At 34.8% G+C, this 17949-nt stretch overlaps 1 protein-coding gene across 1 annotated transcript; it reads right to left on the bottom strand.

Moving 5' to 3' along the window:
• Positions 1-1248: 1248 nt before the first annotated feature.
• Positions 1249-16450, bottom strand: LOC110096272 (putative ribosomal large subunit pseudouridine synthase SVR1, chloroplastic). Its single transcript, XM_028692914.1, has 10 exons — positions 15911-16450; positions 15767-15846; positions 15263-15363; positions 15078-15147; positions 14644-14782; positions 12097-12109; positions 8389-8539; positions 3784-3840; positions 2660-2715; positions 1249-1582 (listed from the first exon to the last, which is right to left on the bottom strand). Exons 1-10 carry the CDS (start codon positions 16353-16355, stop codon positions 1510-1512), a joined length of 1185 nt encoding a protein of 394 aa, XP_028548747.1. The 5' UTR covers positions 16356-16450; the 3' UTR covers positions 1249-1509.
• Positions 16451-17949: the final 1499 nt, after the last annotated feature.

Here is a 17949-nt window from a genome sequence, read left to right as displayed (position 1 = left end):
GAACAGATTTTTCCAATCCGGTGTCCGGTCAGAATAATCTCTCCATTTTAAGATAATATATTTTTTAAAATTATTTTATAAGAGAATAATGTATGTGCACAAAATTTATTATCTTACAAAAATAAAATAAAGATAAGATGAGCAATAATGCTTTGCTATTATGATTTTTTTATGAAAATAAGATAAAATAGATTTTAACCTTTTTTTATATTAAATAAATATAATGCACATTTGGAGCTTATTAGGTCGGCGAGAATATATTATTGAAGCTATTTGAAGATTTAGACCGATTTTCAGTGGCCTTGATATAAAATTCAGAGTAAACATGAACTAACTTCTCCATAAAAAATTATAATATGATGAAATAAAGGATAAAAAGAAAAAGTTAAAAGTCATGTAATTAAGTATGTTTTATGAAATTATAACTCTTCCTTTAATTTATTATTTATTATGCCAAAAATTAAGTTAAGTGTTGGGAGATAGGATACTTAAATGGATGAGTGGTTGCACACTAGACTTAGGCTTTGTTTGGGACGCCTTTCTTACTGCTTCTTAAAGCAACTTTTTAGTACAAAAATTAAAATTTGTGCACTAAAAAGCGGCTATTATAAGCAATAGGAAAGCCGTCCCAAACAAAGTCTTAGGCTTCATTTGAGACGGCTTTCTTCCTGCTTCTTAAAACAACTTTCTAATACAATAACTAAAAATTAATTGAAGAATCAATAAAACAACTTTTTAAGAAGCAGTAAAAAAGCCATCCCAAATGAAGTCTTAGATACAAAATGAGACTGTTTTTTTTTTTTATTGATTCTTAAAGAAGCTTTCTTTTAAAAAAAATTAAAAATTTCGTACTAAAAAGCAGCTTTAAGAAGCAATAAGAAAGCAACCCCAAATGAGGCTTCGTTTGAAACACCTTTTCTAAACGTTTAAAGCAACTTTAAGCAGTTCCAAACGAAGACTTAGGTGTCTATGGTCACATAAAATGTCGGCCTTCCGATAAACCTATTAAAAGAGCAGATGTATTAGATACAATCTATATTAAAAAAAGCAAAAATAGACATAAAAAAACTTAATTAGAAGATATCAAAATTGAATTTTTTTTTTATTAAATTTAAATGAGAATTTCAATCTTAATCAGACATAATGAAGAAAAAAAATCATATAACCAACCCCGCATTCTTGAATAGAGGCTTTTAGTTGTTGGTGTTGCATATAATTTATTATGTTTTATTATTCATGCAAATCCTATGAATAGATATAGAATGCTATGTTATAAGGCACTATATTTTGAAATAAATACATTTAAGATTACTTTCTTTTCTTTCCAAATTCTGTAGACATCAAATACTACTTACTATTATCTGTTTGTACACTTCAACGTTACTAAGCCCACTCCGCAAATGTGAACGATTAGGCTTTTTCATGAAAGCCCATCGAAATGCCTCTGATTTGAGCAAGCTTCTCTTTCATTTGAGAATTGAGACAGCTCAAGATTCAACGGTTCATTGTTTAGGTGCTTCGCTGAATCTGTCTACCCAACAGTTTAAGATCTGCTTCCTTGAGTTCCATGTACTTGCCTAGTCTGAAACGGTCAATAACAGCCAAAATGCCACTTAGAAATAGCAAAGAATAAAATAAGTGTTTTGTATTCAAACAAAGCTTCAAGAACGAAAAAAAAAAAAAGGAAAGTAGTCAAGCGCATCACTAATTAGCTCCTCAAATAGAAGTTTCAGCCTCCTCAGAAGGTCACTTGGTCAGTTATAATTAGGGGTGCAAACGAGTCGAGTCAAATTCAAGCCAGGTGATGTTCGAGTCGAGTTTGATTGTCAAATTCTGAGCTCGACTCATCTCATGTCGAGCAGCTCGCCGAGCTCCATCCCGAACAAGCTAGCAGCACACGAGCTCCGTCGTCCCAAGGTCAACCGCTCGACTCGTCAGCTCCGTCATCATGCTCCTTCGTCCAGAGGTCAGGCGTCGTCATTTCATTTTCCCTTGTCGATGTTTCATTTTCTCGCCCAGTCGTCCCGCAATTTTCTTTTCCCGCCGGAATGTCATCTTCACGAGCTGCTTGACGAGCTGACGAGTTGAGAAGAGGACTATCGAGCACGAGCTCGATAAGCCATCGAGCTCGAAATCGTGTTAGAGCTCAACCCGCGAGCTCGATCCTGTTAACGAGTTGAATCCGAGCAGGCTTGACTCGGTTGCACCCAAAGTTCCAATTAACAGACTACACAAACTTATGTGGTAAAATAAAAGACAATGTTATGTCTACTCAGAAAACAGGTTCATAGTGAACTTTGACGCGGATTAAATTTGGTTTTGAGGAGTTCAAAAGGACCAGAAATAAAATATATATTACTAACTAATTGTCTTTTATTGTACCACATAATAAAAAAAACTAAATTTTTTCTACAACTAATTTATGGACAACCACAGCCATCCCAAATAAACTAAAGTGAAAGAGGAAATCTAGCAAATCACATGCAAATTTATTAAGACAAAAGTGCATGCATATTTTGAAGTAATAAGCAGGGCAAGTTAGAAAATATGATAAGCCTCGCCATAATGACAGTGTAATGAAGATTCTTAGAGATTAAATAGAAGAGGAATTTGCAGATTACTGTAATAAAAGTATCCTATAAAAAGCAAACTGAATTACCCTAGGTCTGATGGAAGCCGGAATCCACCAATCCTCACTCGTTTTAGTGAATGAATCTATCAGAATATAATAACAAAAAAATTAGTATAACAAGTTACTGAAGGTAGCAGTAATTGAATATTTTTGTATAGTACTTGTGTCCATGCATGAATGAACAATTTTGAAAAGTGAGCTTTTGAAGAGGAGAAATTCTACAAAAGGAGCTATTATTCTGTGCGGACACCGGACGGTAGAGTCGTCCGGTTCCGCGCTTGGTACATTTTTGAGGTGCCGTGGCACATTTTTATTGGTCTCCAGACGCTCCGGACTCCGTAGAGAATAAAAATTCCTACAAAAGGGGGTTAACCTTCAAGCTTCAGTGACACCATAATTGGATAGAAGGGCAGGATTCACTTTACTCCTAAGGAAAACTTATTCTTCCTTGGCCTTAATTCAGACAAACCGAAGTTTTGCTTGCAGATAAGCGGACATCGAAGATGGCAAGAGATGAAGTGGAAAGACATAAGTGGGATGTAGGAAGCAAATGCAATTAGCAGTGTTATAGTAGGGCTTTGAGATTTGTTAGATGGCAAAATTGGTTCCCTAAGATCTTGCAGCTTCAGGCAAGGAGAGAAAAAGGAGAAGTTCCGCCAGTATTAATGAGGAGCAGAACCCCGGTAATCCACCTCAATCTGGAGTCGAGCTCAGAGGACGAACTGAATACTGTTCGTGAACCCGCTAATCCAACCAGCAAGAAGGCCAAGTTCGAGATTCCACTTGAAGCAGACAGTGATGAAGACATGGCCCAAGACAAGAAGGAAGGTCAAGATAAGTCTGAGTCTTCAATGTATGAGAGGATAAACCAGTACGTGCGCACTTTAGCCTTACCCCACTAACCTCTGGTACGGTGGGCGAGTTACAGGTCAAAGTTGCACCTCAACTGGAGGGCTCAAATAAGCTTCCAAAGAGTGATTGGCATTTACCATAACAAAATGCCTACTTTAAAAAATGACTTGCTCGGAATGCTATGCGATGAGCAAGCACTCTTCTTATTATTTGGTGGGGATGCTACTACATGCAAAACCAAGCTAAAACGACATATTCTAAGTACTTTCTAAAAAACAAGAGGTTCATTTAACTTTAACCTGAAGTCCAGCATTTTTTATCAATTCACGCACTTCATGATTCCTGCCTTCATGAACCTGCCAAAACAACAATTCACTGTAGCGACCACTAAAAATATTTCAATAGTAATAGTCCTAGAGGAAACATTTTCAAAAACACACAAAAAGGTTGTTGATCAATTTGGATGTATCATGATATCCACATAAATTCGAAATGCAGGAGGATAGAAGATGTCTTGAAAGCTAATTAAACAACCAACAAAAAACAGGAACAAGCAATAAATTTAAATAATCAGATTTTTCACTTTTCATAATTTTGCATATTTCACGAGGTTGTTAATGGAAATTTGAAGTTTTATACTCGGAAATTCTGTATGTGAGCAGTAATATGAGCTCGTGGTAGTGGTTTGTGTTGCTTTAAATTTATTTTTTTTAGGTTTTTTTATTTCTTTTCATTCATAGTAAACATGCCTATGATGATTGTGTTTATGATAATGACGTATTTTCTAATATTTAGATTATCTTGATGGGTCAGATTTACTGCTTCCTTCATCAGATTCCCGGTACGCAGCTGATTTTGAATCCTCTGTTCTTAGCACCTAGGTTTCCTCTGTTTGCCCACAATGTAGGTGGTGATGTAGATTGAACGCTTGCCATCTGCCGCCTTCGAATGCTGTTACTGTTAATTTGCAGCTGATTTAGGGAGTATTGTGTGCTTCACAAGATTTTAAATCCACCGCATGTTACCTAAAATAGATTCTTCCTTACTTTCTGCAGTCCAACTTCTATTCAGCTTTCCTGATGTAACAGTGATAAGATCATGCATGAAACCCTTTACATAAAAAAAGCTAAACTCTTAAACATTGGTGTCTTTTGGTGTAATTGTTGAAATTTTATTTAAGAAACTCCGCAGTTAACCGTGCTCATCCCAGATCAATTATGGGATGGGTGAACTATTAAGAAGTTACACTAACAAGACAAAACTGTGAAGATCTTAGGCCAGAACGGACAATATCTCGATAGGTAAAAGTTTGGGTTGTTACAAATGATATCAAAGCAATACACCAACCGGGAGATAGGAACTAAGTGTCATACAAGACAAAGTGATACACCAACCTCTTGAACCTTGTATGGGACAAAGTGCTACATTACGGGAGTGTGGGCTCCAAAAATTCGGCCCCAGCCTCCGCCCGACTGTGCTTTTCTTCGGCGAGGAGTTTTAATGGATTAAGTTCCAGGGTAAATTTTGGAAGGCGGATAGGTTTGTAGATAAGACATTACCTAGAGATTTCGCCCTCATTTTGTAAGGACTTTATGATCTGAGTTCTGGTTTCCTATAGGCGCAAGCCACTATAGTTAATTATCCATCCCGATAACGAGAGAGAACTTTCAATTAAGGTTAGTCGTCAATCAGATACATATAAACACTGAGTACCCAGCATATAATAACAATTTTAGAGAATTTAAAATTGGATTTTTGAGAATTTTTAAGATTTGAAATTTATCACCGTACACTTAAAGTGGGTGATGAGGGACTGATGAGTGGCCCGATCAAGATCCCATGATTCTGTCATCCCAGGTTGTCATGATTTTTGATCTACTTAGTCAGAGGAGGTAGTCAACCCAACTTGACATATAATTATGGATATAATTTTGGTTATCTATTTCCTTGTTCTATTCTCATTAATGCATATTTGTAGGCCCTTTTATACGTCAATAACACAACTTTTATTTTCTCTCTTTATATCTCTCAACATGATATCAAAGCAAAATTGAAAGCCATTGATCCCCTTCCATATCATATCCACAGCCCTATTACCTCGCTTGGGCACCATCCCATCCAACAGCCCTATTTGCGCTCAATCTCATACACTCAAAGAGCTCATCCTTCTATACACCAACTCCCTCACCTAGCTATTGCATCATGCTTCAGTGCTAGAACCTCCCCTTATCCCAAAAAATCCACTCACACGCAATCATCGCCACACTAACTTGCTTCACAACTTGAATCACACTCATCCCATCAACATTAATCACCTCACCCTCAGTATTAGGGCTATCAAAAAAGCTCACCACAACTTTATTTATATTACTAGAGTCCAAAAGGCAAGGAGCAAAAATTGGTGGCTTATCGAGGACACCAATAAGAGCATTTGAAATAGCAAGCATGATTCTAGGCACCATGGGGCCATATTTTTTAATAAAAAGTCTATTTTCACATAGCAATGGATGCCATAGCATCATTTTGGATGCTACGGACAGAGTAATGGCACCGACTCTAGCAGTGCAGCACCAGATTTGGAACTGCTACAAAAAATTTTGCAAATTAGCCCAAAAATATCTAAGAATTGATGAGGTTTAAAATAAAAACCTTATGTAAATCAATAAGGGTGAATTTTTAAGGTTTTGAGGATTTTTGGAGGACTCATTGCTGGAATTTGGAAAAAGAACAAAAAAAGGCGTAAACACAAAAAAAATAAATAAGCAAAAAAACTTTTATAAAATTTTCTACTTTTTTTTTCTTCATGTCTGATACTTTTGCAATGAGATTTCCTTTTTTTTTTTAATATGTTATAAACTCTATTTAGAGGGATTAGATAAAATTGTATATTAGATATTGGTCTTATTTTTAATTTGATCTATTATTATCTTTTATTTAAATTTAATGTCAGATATTCCAATCCGTTTTTATTGTTCATATATTTGCTAGATTAGGATGTTTGTTTGAAATCAAGGGTAAAAATTGAGTTCTTCATGGTTGACATACCATAATTAATCATAAAATAAAGATACCTACACTATACCAACAACAACAATAACATCAAGCAATTCAAGCCATTATCCCACTATGTGGGGTCGACTACATGGATTCTTTTTCTCTATTATGTCCTACAAAGAGTCAAACTCTTCTTTAAATCTAATAAGAAAATTTCATTTATAATACTTTCTAACCAAACCTTTTTAGGCCTACCTCTACCTTTCATAACATAGATCATATCTATTATATCTACTCTCATAACCAGGACCAAGGGCAGATCCAGCTTCTTTTTTCAGGGTGGACAAAAAAAAAATTTGATGGGGGGTGGGAAAAGACGCTTAGGATTGATAAAATTAGGGCAAAAAATTTTTTTGAGAGGGGGCAAAATACCCAAAAATATCCAAAATATTTCAAAATATCCTCTCTAAAATTAAAAAAAAATTTTGAGGGGGGGCAAATGCCCCCCCTCACTACTATGGGGATCCGCCCATGACCAGAACATCGAAAGGCCGACATTTTATGTGACCAAACCATCTAAGGCAACTCAATTTAATCTTATTTGCCAATTGAGCTACTCCAAGCTTTTCGCATATATACTCCTTTCACATTCTATAACTAAGTGTAGTAAAGCCACTCATCCACCTTTGCATCATCATCTCTACAACAATTAACTTAATTTTTTGTGTTTCTTTTAATGGAAAATATTCTACGTCATAAAGCATTGCACGTCTCACCACCATCTCATATAATTTTATCTTAAATTTGAGAGGTACTTTTCTATCACACAAGAGGCCCGATGCATTCCTCCACTTCAACCATCCAACTTGAATTCTACTAATAATATCTTTATCTATTTCAACATCATCATTTTGAACAATAGACTCGATATATCTAAAATTAGTACTCTTTTTAATGACTTGATCGCCCAAAATCACAATCCCCCCACTAGAACTAATACTACTAAAATTACATAAAATAAAGATAGTTGCACTGTAGTTGTATAATTCTTGAGATCCCAATTTGTATTTAAATTTATAGCATTAAATTTACTTTGGAGATGAAGATAGGTTGTGTTTAGTAAATTAATTTCTCTAGATTTTCAAGAGGATAGTAGAATGCAAAAAAATCTATTTTCAATTAATCAAATTTAACCGGTGAACCAATTACATACATCTTGGTGAAATCTAACCCCTAGATCTACTCTTCATTGCAAAACCCTCATTTTCAACTTTCAAGAACTTGCTATTAGGAACTCTTAACTAGAGAAATTTAGTTTTCTTGTTTTTATTAACATATCAATTTTTAATCCTCAAATAAACTTTTGATTAATTTAATTTCGGGTGAGTGAAAATCAATATTGTAGGATGATATTTGTTTCTCATCACTCTTTTACAAGTTCAATCACACTCTTACATGTGCTGATTTTCATGGTCAACACATTAAACACAATTTCTGCATATGTTTGTATCAAATTGGATGACCACAAACCACAAGCCCAAGTTAGTACCCCAAGTTTGAAGTTCAAAGCGCATCAAGAACAGAAATGGTAAATTACAAATTGACCTTCAAAAAGGTCATGTATTCATGATCTAATCTTAAAACATAGTAGCCCTTGAGATGTTTCCCTATGCTGAATTACCAAGTTGCATTTAACCAATGCTTAAAAGCATGAGAACTAGTAATGCTTCCTCAATCAAAAACACAAGAAATACCTTTCATCAGTTTTTATATCCTTATACAATACCATGCTAACCATCACAACTCTAGTGGCCAAAATAACACCACAAAAGCACTTTAACAATCAACCAATGGAAATACGAGAAAAAAAACTATTCAAGTTAGATTCAATAGAGATAAACTAACAATACCACTATGCGAAGTCTAGGTCTTGGGGCATCTGGCTGTGCAGGTAGAAGTTCCACATAATCAGGCACACAATGCACGCCTTCAACTTCTGTGCCTTCACTTATAGCAATCAGGTGTCTTCGATGAATAGCACCTTCTATAGTTGCGATATATCTACAATTTAAATTGAAAAAGAATATGAATACAAAAGAGAAAGCTTTCAAGTATCTAAGATAGCTTTCTAGAAATTTACTTATTTATCTAAGATAGAATTTAATCAAATATCTAGAAAATTGAATTTCAAGCCAAGTCAGCCCAATTCAAGTCAATTCAACTCGATCTACTTGACAAACTCAAAAGGAACTTGTCAAGTCTACAAATGAACACACCTAAAGCATGCGACTACAACATGCGAGCTCGCCCCATGTAGGTGAGTATAACCTATCAAGTCGGTCATAGCAAGACTATTCAAGTGGGCGACTCTCATCATATAAAAAAGTATTGATTGGATATTCGACTACTCATCTACAAATACATGTCAAACCAAAAACTTATTAACAGCTCGACGGACGACTTCTACAAGTCATACTTTCAATCGTGCTACACGATTATTATATTTTTCTCTTATTTTTTGCATGGTCATGTGGGTACTCAATTTTATAACGTTCAAGCTTCAGCCCAAATCTATAAATAGGTTGTTGAAGGTTGACCACAATTTGCGCAATGTTTAGCACTTAAGCTCATTTTAAAAATCTCAGAGCTTTTTAATCTATAATTATTCTCTATGTATTTATCTGCTCTCTTTTTACTCAACATTCTCAATACAATTGGGTGTGATTCACGAATAATTTTGAATTTAACATCCTAAAAGGTGTGGTGAGTGTACAGCATGCCATTAACTAGAAGAGTACTTAGCAAAGTGAAGGAAAATCACAATGAATTCATCACTGTCAGCCAACTTCTTAAATTTGAAAAAAGGGTGATGAGAATGATCCAGAGAGGATTTCCATAACCATTTCAAGAGTAGAGCTCCCAGCAAGATCCTATGATTATGTTGTGAGGAGAAGGAGACTCTCCGAAGTTAAAGCTTTAACCTCTACTCCAATTATTGATGAAACCTACTAGAGACAATGAGAAGTCGACGTCAACTATTTGTCGAGAAGAAAAGCAGACATTCAAGAGGAATTTTCCATTGGTGAATGCATTCCAAAGGGAGATTACTGGGGCCAAGCCTCCAGCAAAACACAAGATTCCTCACTTGGATTCATACAAGGGGAAAACCGATCTAGTTGACAATGTCACTTGTTTAGAGTCAATTGTCTCATTGCTAGACATTAATAATGCATTAAAGTGTAAATTGTTCTTCACTGCCTTCAAGAAATCACCTCTGTGGTGGTTCTCACATCTCCCATTTGGTGTAATTAAATCCTTCATTGAGTTTAAGAGAATGTTTGTCACTCGGTTTGCCATAGTGTAAAGGACATTAAAAAATTCTCAGGAGCTTTGGCAAATGAGATAGGAACCATGTGAGTCGTTGAAGAGCTTCATAACCTAGTTCCAAAAAGAAATGATGGATGTGAAGGACTTAGAGAGTGGGTTGTGGCTCGAGTCGCTCAAAATCAAGGTTTATGTGAGGGACCTTTCAGGTATGCACCCGACTTATGGCAATGTGGGCATTAGACGAGTTGCTAGAGGTCACCAATAGTCATATCAATGCCGAGGAATATAATACTGAGAGTAGCACCGTTGTGACGGCTAGGAGGAAGGAGAAGGGTTATCAGGAAGGGAAATTTTGGTAATTTTCTAAAGACTAAAAAAGTCGCCCGAGGAATTATGGACAACATTATTATGATGTAATGACCTTTAGTTTGAAAAATGTAGGTGTATTATAAAAGAATGATGGCTATATTTATTTTAGAATAAAAAAGGTGCAATGTAGAAGATTTTCAATATCTCTTAATCAAAAGAAAAACTCCTGAATAGCACATTTCATCTGAAAAATAAAAACTTTTTTAACTATAAAAAATATAAAATAATGCTAAATCCTCTAAAATATATCTTGGGAGCCAATTCTGATAAATTCTTGGACTTCTTGTTAACTCCAGAATGTGGTATAAAGAGGAATCCAAAAAAGGTGAACACGATTCTTGAAATGCCGTCTCCTCAAAATACAAAGGAGTTGGAAAGGTTGACAAAGTGACAAGTGCTTGTCATTCTTCATGGTTCTAAGAAGTGGCAAGCACTTCTCATGAAATAAAGAATGTGAACTCACCTTCCAGCATATGAAGCCACTCCTATCTTTACCACCTCTACTTCAAAGTCCACAAACCAGGTAGGATTTGTTCTTATATCTTAGAGTCAGTTATGAGGCAATGAGATCGATCCTCATCCGCGAAGAAGGGGTGAAGAAATAGTGAATTTATTATATCAGCAAAATTTTGAGAGGGGCCGAGTTGCGCCATTTGATTATGGAGAAGCTTGCACAAGCATTGATCATAGTTGCACAACGAGTTCGTCCTTATTTTCAAGAGCATTCTATTCATGTTGTTATTGATCATACCAGTATAACTCAACAAGTTTCAAATCTCATATACACCAAGGACCACTATCAAAGTGCAAGTGCTAGTAGATGTCTTGGCCAACTTCAGTTTACTCAATACTAAAGAGGAGGCAACTATAAAAAAATACCTAATGTAGACCCTCTATGTTGATGGTGCTTCTGATGCAGGAGTCAGCAGGGATTATTCATAAGATAATAAACCCCAAATCTACGCTTTTCAATTAGAAAATCCTTCCTAATTAATCCCTTCCTGAATTCCTCTTCTCATGTATGTAATGATAGGTTTAATGGGCCCCACATGGGGGGCCGAAATTCCTTCCCCTTTTTGACCTGCCTTCTCCCATATCACATACATAAAGAACTTAAGAATTGGCTCAAGACAGTGTAGCGTCAATGCATAAGTCAGTCTGTATTTTACAAAGTTTGTATTTTTCATTTTTTGAGTTAATTTATGTACTAGGTATATTTTGGCTTAGCAACCATGTACACACACAAGGTGGAATAAAATTGAATTTTTGAATTTTTTTCTTATAATCGTACTATATGGTCCAATATCATACTTTATGATCAGGTCAAACAAAAATTAATTCAAATGTTTAATTAAAATTAATTTATAACTAATCGTAATGTACGATCACCACCACCTACAGGACGATCAGCTATTGTAAGAAATAATATCGTCGAATCGTGGTTTCTTAAATTTTTCAAATTTGAATTTTGAAATTTGTACTAATTGTATTGTACAAATGTGTTCATACTATATGATAATTAATTAAAATTTTCTAATTTAATCCTGAGGATTAATGAATCAAATCAAATATAATCTTTATTAATGATCATATTGTACAATCATCGGTCTTACTAGACAATCACCAGAGAGCTCTTTTGAATATGTTATTCAATTCAACTAATCATATTGTATGATATGTATATTGTATTGTACAATCAAAAGGCTTAAAATTAACAATTAGAATTTTTTTAGAGCCTACTTTTAAACTCTTGAAATAACATGTAGGCAAAAGTTTTTAAGATTCAGAGACGTCTTTTTTTTTGTAAGTGAGCTTGGAGAGAGTCCACAACACAAAAGAGAGAGAGGGGGTAAGGTTGAGATAGTGAGAGCACCTTGAGAGAGTTGAGGGGTGGGGTCCTCCAATTGTGTTTTTTGTGAAGCTCTTGGGGGAGAGCTCTGGGAATGAGAGTCTTTGGAGTGAAAGACTCTCACTAGCCGAGTACGTCTCCATCGAGCCAGGAAGCTAAAGCAGAGATCGACAACTTCATCGGAGAGATGGCATCTCAGCCAGGCTTGGAGGCAAAAAAGAGGGATCGGCATCTCCACCGGGCCAAGGTGAAAGCAGGTACGGCATCTCCGCCTGATTGAGGAATGAGGAGGCGAGAGGAGAGAGATTATTCGTAGATTGAAGAGTCTGTAAGGGTCATTTTTCGACTAATCAAGACAGAAAGTCTTCTCCATCTAGATGTGTGCTAAGGGAGAGCCACGTTTAGTGCAATGCCCAAATAGGAGGATCTTTGGGGAGTGGATATAGGTCAATTCGACCGAACTACTATATATTTGGTTTACGTATTCTTATTTTTTTGCAGTTTACTTTTCTTGCAATTTATATTACTGCACTCTATTTTGGTTTTTTATTATCTTTGTAAAATAATTTGGGTGAATCTCTAGTTGAAATTTTCAATTTAAAATTTTTGTTTTATGAAAAAGTTTATAAAAACAAAAAAAAATTGCATTTGGTTTTCATTTTAGTTTGAATAATATTATATTTTAATCTTATTTTTATTTTAAAAGCATAAGATTTTTAGAAAAATACCAAAAAAGATTTTAAAATACTAATTCAGACCAATCTTGGTGTGCCATAAACACTTTCAATTGGTATCAGAGAGGGTTTCTTACTTTAAATTTAAATATCTTGAGTTGATCCACATCGCAAAATAGTTGATTCACATCGCACATTTTGATAATCATAACACTGTGGAAGCGTATTATATTACCCAACCCATTTTGTTTGATCACATTCCATTTGATTTTTAAAAGATTTGTATGTCCAGGTTTTTACAATCGATTGATTTCTATACGTGGCATATAATTCAATCTGGCTATGATTTACCATTTCGTATTATGAATGGAGTTAAAATAGAGATTTTTTTACTAAATGGTCCTTAGCGAATCGTGATCTTGAGCAACTGAATGCCAGATATTTGAACTGTTTTTTATGTGCCTTAAAATCTAAATATTGCATGCCTATTTCTACGTGCACTTGTGAAAAGGAAATATAGAATAGAGTCTATATTACTTATAAAGGCACAAGTAAAGTTAAACAACCTCGCATGAATCTACTTTTACATGAATACAAACTCTTTTGCATGCAACCAAGTGAATTAATTTTCAATATTTATACTAGGTTTACAAAAATCATCACATCATTGTATGTTTTAGGTATAGATATTTCAAATTCTGCGAAAGTTAACAAAATTTATGCTTTTTGCTTAAATCTTGGGCTGCAAAAGTTATTGTCGTTTATGAATCTAAAGACTTAAATGCATACTCTATTAATAATCTACATGTCTCTCTAATTGGCTACAAACAAAAGGTGAGTCAAAGACATGCAGGTTCAGGTGAACGAAAAAAGAAAAAGAATAGGGAAATTTACATACATACCACTTTATACCATCCTATTTACATATCTAACACCCAAAACTTTAATATTACATATATACCACTCTATATTATTTTAATATCAAATATGCCCCTCATATTTCCTTCCTAGTACTCATATATTTCATTTCTACCACTCATATTTGATATGAAAATGAACTAAGGGTGGTATGTATGTAATATTAAAGTTTTAGGTGTTAAATATGTAAATAGAGTATTATAGGGTGGTATGTATGTAAATCTCCCAAAAGAATAACAATGTTAAAGGCTGACGATACAGAAAGCAATGATTCAGGAACATATGAAAATGATGATATTACATTAATGGCCTAACAGATTGAAAAGTTTCCTGAAATGCATGGAAAAGTGCCACTTTGATAAGCATATATGTAAATTTGCAAAATCAAATAAGTTTTCTACTAATGTGATTTGTTATGTGTAAAAAAAGCCAATACATGTTCGATCCGATTGCCTAAACATTAAGAGCCACCCATCTAAGGGTAACGGTGAGGAAAAATGCAATGCATAGAAGGGCAAATAGAAGTTTCAAAAGGTTTTTTTGAGCAAACTCAAATTTAGAATCATCAAAAACTAAGCTAGAAGAGGAGGTAATCAACTGTGCTTAATGGCTAAAATAGCATTGGTGACTCCAACAATGATCAGGTATGCGACTTATCTTATGATGAATTATTCTCGTTATCACATGATTCGTATAAAAAATTAAGAAGTACCACTCACATCTTAAAACAGAATATTCCACCTTGAAAGATGAGCATACAAATTTAATTAATAATTATTCAAACTTAAGGAATGATCATATTGCATTGGATAAAAACTATGAATCATTAAGTAGGAGAGCCCTAACCTGAGAGTGAGCTCAGTTTATGCAACTGTTTTATATTTAGGCTTATTTTACAAAAATCTTAGAGCATCTCTCTCTAGAATTATTCTCACTCTATTTCACTAGACTTTTTTCACTTAATATTCTCAATATAGTTGGGTGTGATTTAAGGAAAATTTTGAATTCAATAGAAAGCTATGATGCACCGACACTTTTCCTTTGTTTTTTCTGAAATAAAAGAATATTAGTACCATCATTGGTAACGATAATCAAGCCAGTAGTTGCAACATCCAGCCGTCCAGCAGTAAACAATCGGGGCCTTGGTAAGCCAGGATTTGTTTTATTCTGTTGTAACAGAGAAAAGCTTCACCAAATAAGTTTCAAGGGAATTTTTTTCTGAAATAAAAGAATATTAGTACCATCATTGGTAACGATAATCAAGCCAGTAGTTGCAACATCCAGCCGTCCAGCAGTAAACAATCGGGGCCTTGGTAAGCCAGGATTTGTTTTATTCTGTTGTAACAGAGAAAAGCTTCACCAAATAAGTTTCAAGGGAATAAAAAGTGCATCATGTGATAAACAGTCTCCAAGTTCCAGAAGTTTTGCAGTTTTTGAAATGTGTTAAACACAGTGCACGTACCCAACTCTTCCAGTAATCATCAAATAAGGAAACTACGGATTTCGGTTCTTTACCATTCGAGCAAATGTACCTGTTTATGCAATCCAATATTACGCAATTCTCTTTACAAAATCTATGCAGGTTGACGGAACTCTGAACCATCAAAGAAGATGACAAACTTATGTAGAACGGAAGAAAAAACTGACCCTTTTGGCTTGTTAAGAGCAAAATGCAACTTTGGAGGCAGCCTTTTAGAAAGACGGTTCCCATTAACATAGATTGAATCCTTTGAAAGGTCAACCCGTGTCTACATTTAACCAAAGACAAAAATATAGATAATTTATTTATTAATCAATAAAATTAGTATATCTCAGCAAGCTTTACAGTTCTTTATTTCTGCAGTATAATTTCTTGATAAGGGATTTTTTAAGAAAAAATGTTCTATTTATTCGATTAATTCCATAGTAACATGCTTCTAAATATACACCGTCAAGAACAAAATAACAGCTCCCAGATCCATCCAGGTAAACTACATGAAGAAAAACTAAGTGCGCATTTATCTGATTGAATGTTTGTAAGGCTAAAATAGAATCAAAGGACCATTTATGTAGATAAAATATGATTCACTAAATAAGAGATGGATTAAAATCCCCACAAGCACTCTACGCTATAAATCTTAGCCAAAGTTGAATAAATGAGAACAAACATACCTGTGGAGAAGTGCACACAGATCCATTAACTGTCACTTTCCCTCCAAATATCAACTCCTCACTACTCCTCCTGGACGCCACTGAAACATATAGACGGACAATGTAAAATTCCCTAATCATTACAACCAAATACACAATAAGTACCTCCGGCAGCGGCAAGAACTTTGCTGAGCCTTTTAGATTCTTTAATATTCTGATTATAAAACCTCCTTGCCGCCTTGGACTGCTTTGGCGCCGAGGCAAGCTCCTTCTTCTTCTTTTTCTTGATTGGAGATAGCTTGGGCTCGGACATTGCTTGAAGGAATCCGGCGGGAGGAGTGGCCTGAAGCTTTAGATTGCCATTCTCGTCGCGGACGATCCACGGTATGACGAGGGGTAGGGGAGGGGCCGAAGGGTTGTGAGGGGACGGATCCGGAACTAGGGATTTGGTGGAGGAGGGAGCGAAGGAGATTTTGAATTCTGTGGAGGAAGAGGAGGAGGAGGATGCTGAGATGCGGAGTAAAGAGAGGCGGCGGAGAGGGAAGAGAAGGAAGGCGGGTTTGGAGAGAAGAGATGAGGGGCAGAGGGTGAGAAACCCAGAAGAGGCCATGGGAGCAATCGGCGAAGCGGAGCGCACCGGCGGCGGGGTTTAAGCGCAGGAGGCAATGAGTGGCGGCCGATGAAATAACCTTTGGGGAAGGATTATTTTTTTCTTAATTTAGATTATGAAAGTGTAAATTTAATAAACAAATATGAAATATCCAATCTTTGGAATTTGATAGCATTTTTTTTTTTTTATCAACTAAATTAGCTAACACCTCCTAATATATTTTACTAAATTCAAGCTAAGAAATTTTATCAAAGTTCTTCATACATATCTATATTTCATATAATTTATAAAATAATAGAATTTTACTTCAAAATAATAATCATTTTAAGTGTTGTACTATGAGTCTATGATATTAAAAAATTATTTTGCATTTTAAATATCTCAAGCCTAATTTAGGTGGTTGATTGGCCAACTTATCAATTTCACGTGGGCGAATGACTGATAGGTTGACATGTTGATTTCAACTTATCGATTTCATCTTTAATGTGGCTAACTACAAGCATTGAAGGATTGACTCGCTAAATTCCTACTTGATGACTTGCCAACTTTAGGCGGTCGAATGGCTGATTAGCCAACTTTGGCGACTTTAGATGGCAAAATGACTTACTAGCCGATACGTCAACATTAGGTGGTTGAATGACCAACTAGACATGACAACTTCAGGTGACTGACTTTAACTAGTTTGTCGACAATCTCATTCATTGAATCTCACTCATCCCATCAAAATCTAAGCTCAATGAGATACAATACACATATATCAATCTCATAAATTTATTTAGCCACACACCCTAAATCACATGATATATTTTTAAATACATATTATTTTGCTATAGTTCTTGCTTTTCAAAAATTTTAGAACAAAATTGCATTATGCATATTCAACCAACAATTTTAGTCCATTGAAAGTAGCATTTGGCTAAGCTCCCATAAGTTAGAGGGCCCTCCCTCAAATTTTATGCTTTGATTGAAGAGTGGAGTCTCTATTTACTGTTGATATTCAAAGCAATAAACTAATAATATAGGAAAATAAGACATTGAAAGCTATTGACAAATAAAATATAAATAATTAATTATTAAAAATAAAAAATACTTATATTCTAATTAGTTTCAAACTAGTAAAACTTTTAAGTACTCTTGAAATTCATAACTTAAGTGTTGTACTATGATATTAAAAAATTATTTTGCATTTTAAATAAAGATCTTTTATTTTAATAAATTATTATATGCTTTAAATATACATATTTTAAAAATTGTATGATAACTCATAAAATATATGACATATTTCATAACTTTGAAGTCAGATCATTTCACAAATAAATATTTTTTATATCCAAATATCTCAAGCCTAATTTAGGTGGTTGATTGGCCAACTTATCAATTTCAGGTGGGTGAATGACTGATAGGTGGACTTGTTGATTTCAACTTATCGATTTCACCTTTAATGTAGCTAACTACAAGCAATTGAAGGATTGACCCGCTAAATTCCTACAGTATGACTTGCCACCTTTAGGCAGTTGAATGGCTGATTAACCAACTTTGGCGACTAAAAAAAAATCAACTTTGGTAACTTTAGATGGCAAAATGACTTACTAGC

The sequence above is a fragment of the Dendrobium catenatum genome, unplaced genomic scaffold (assembly GCF_001605985.2).
Source record: "Dendrobium catenatum unplaced genomic scaffold, ASM160598v2 fragScaff_scaffold_186, whole genome shotgun sequence".
Taxonomy (NCBI): Eukaryota; Viridiplantae; Streptophyta; class Magnoliopsida; order Asparagales; family Orchidaceae; genus Dendrobium; species Dendrobium catenatum.
This window is presented reverse-complemented; position numbering and strand designations above follow the sequence as displayed.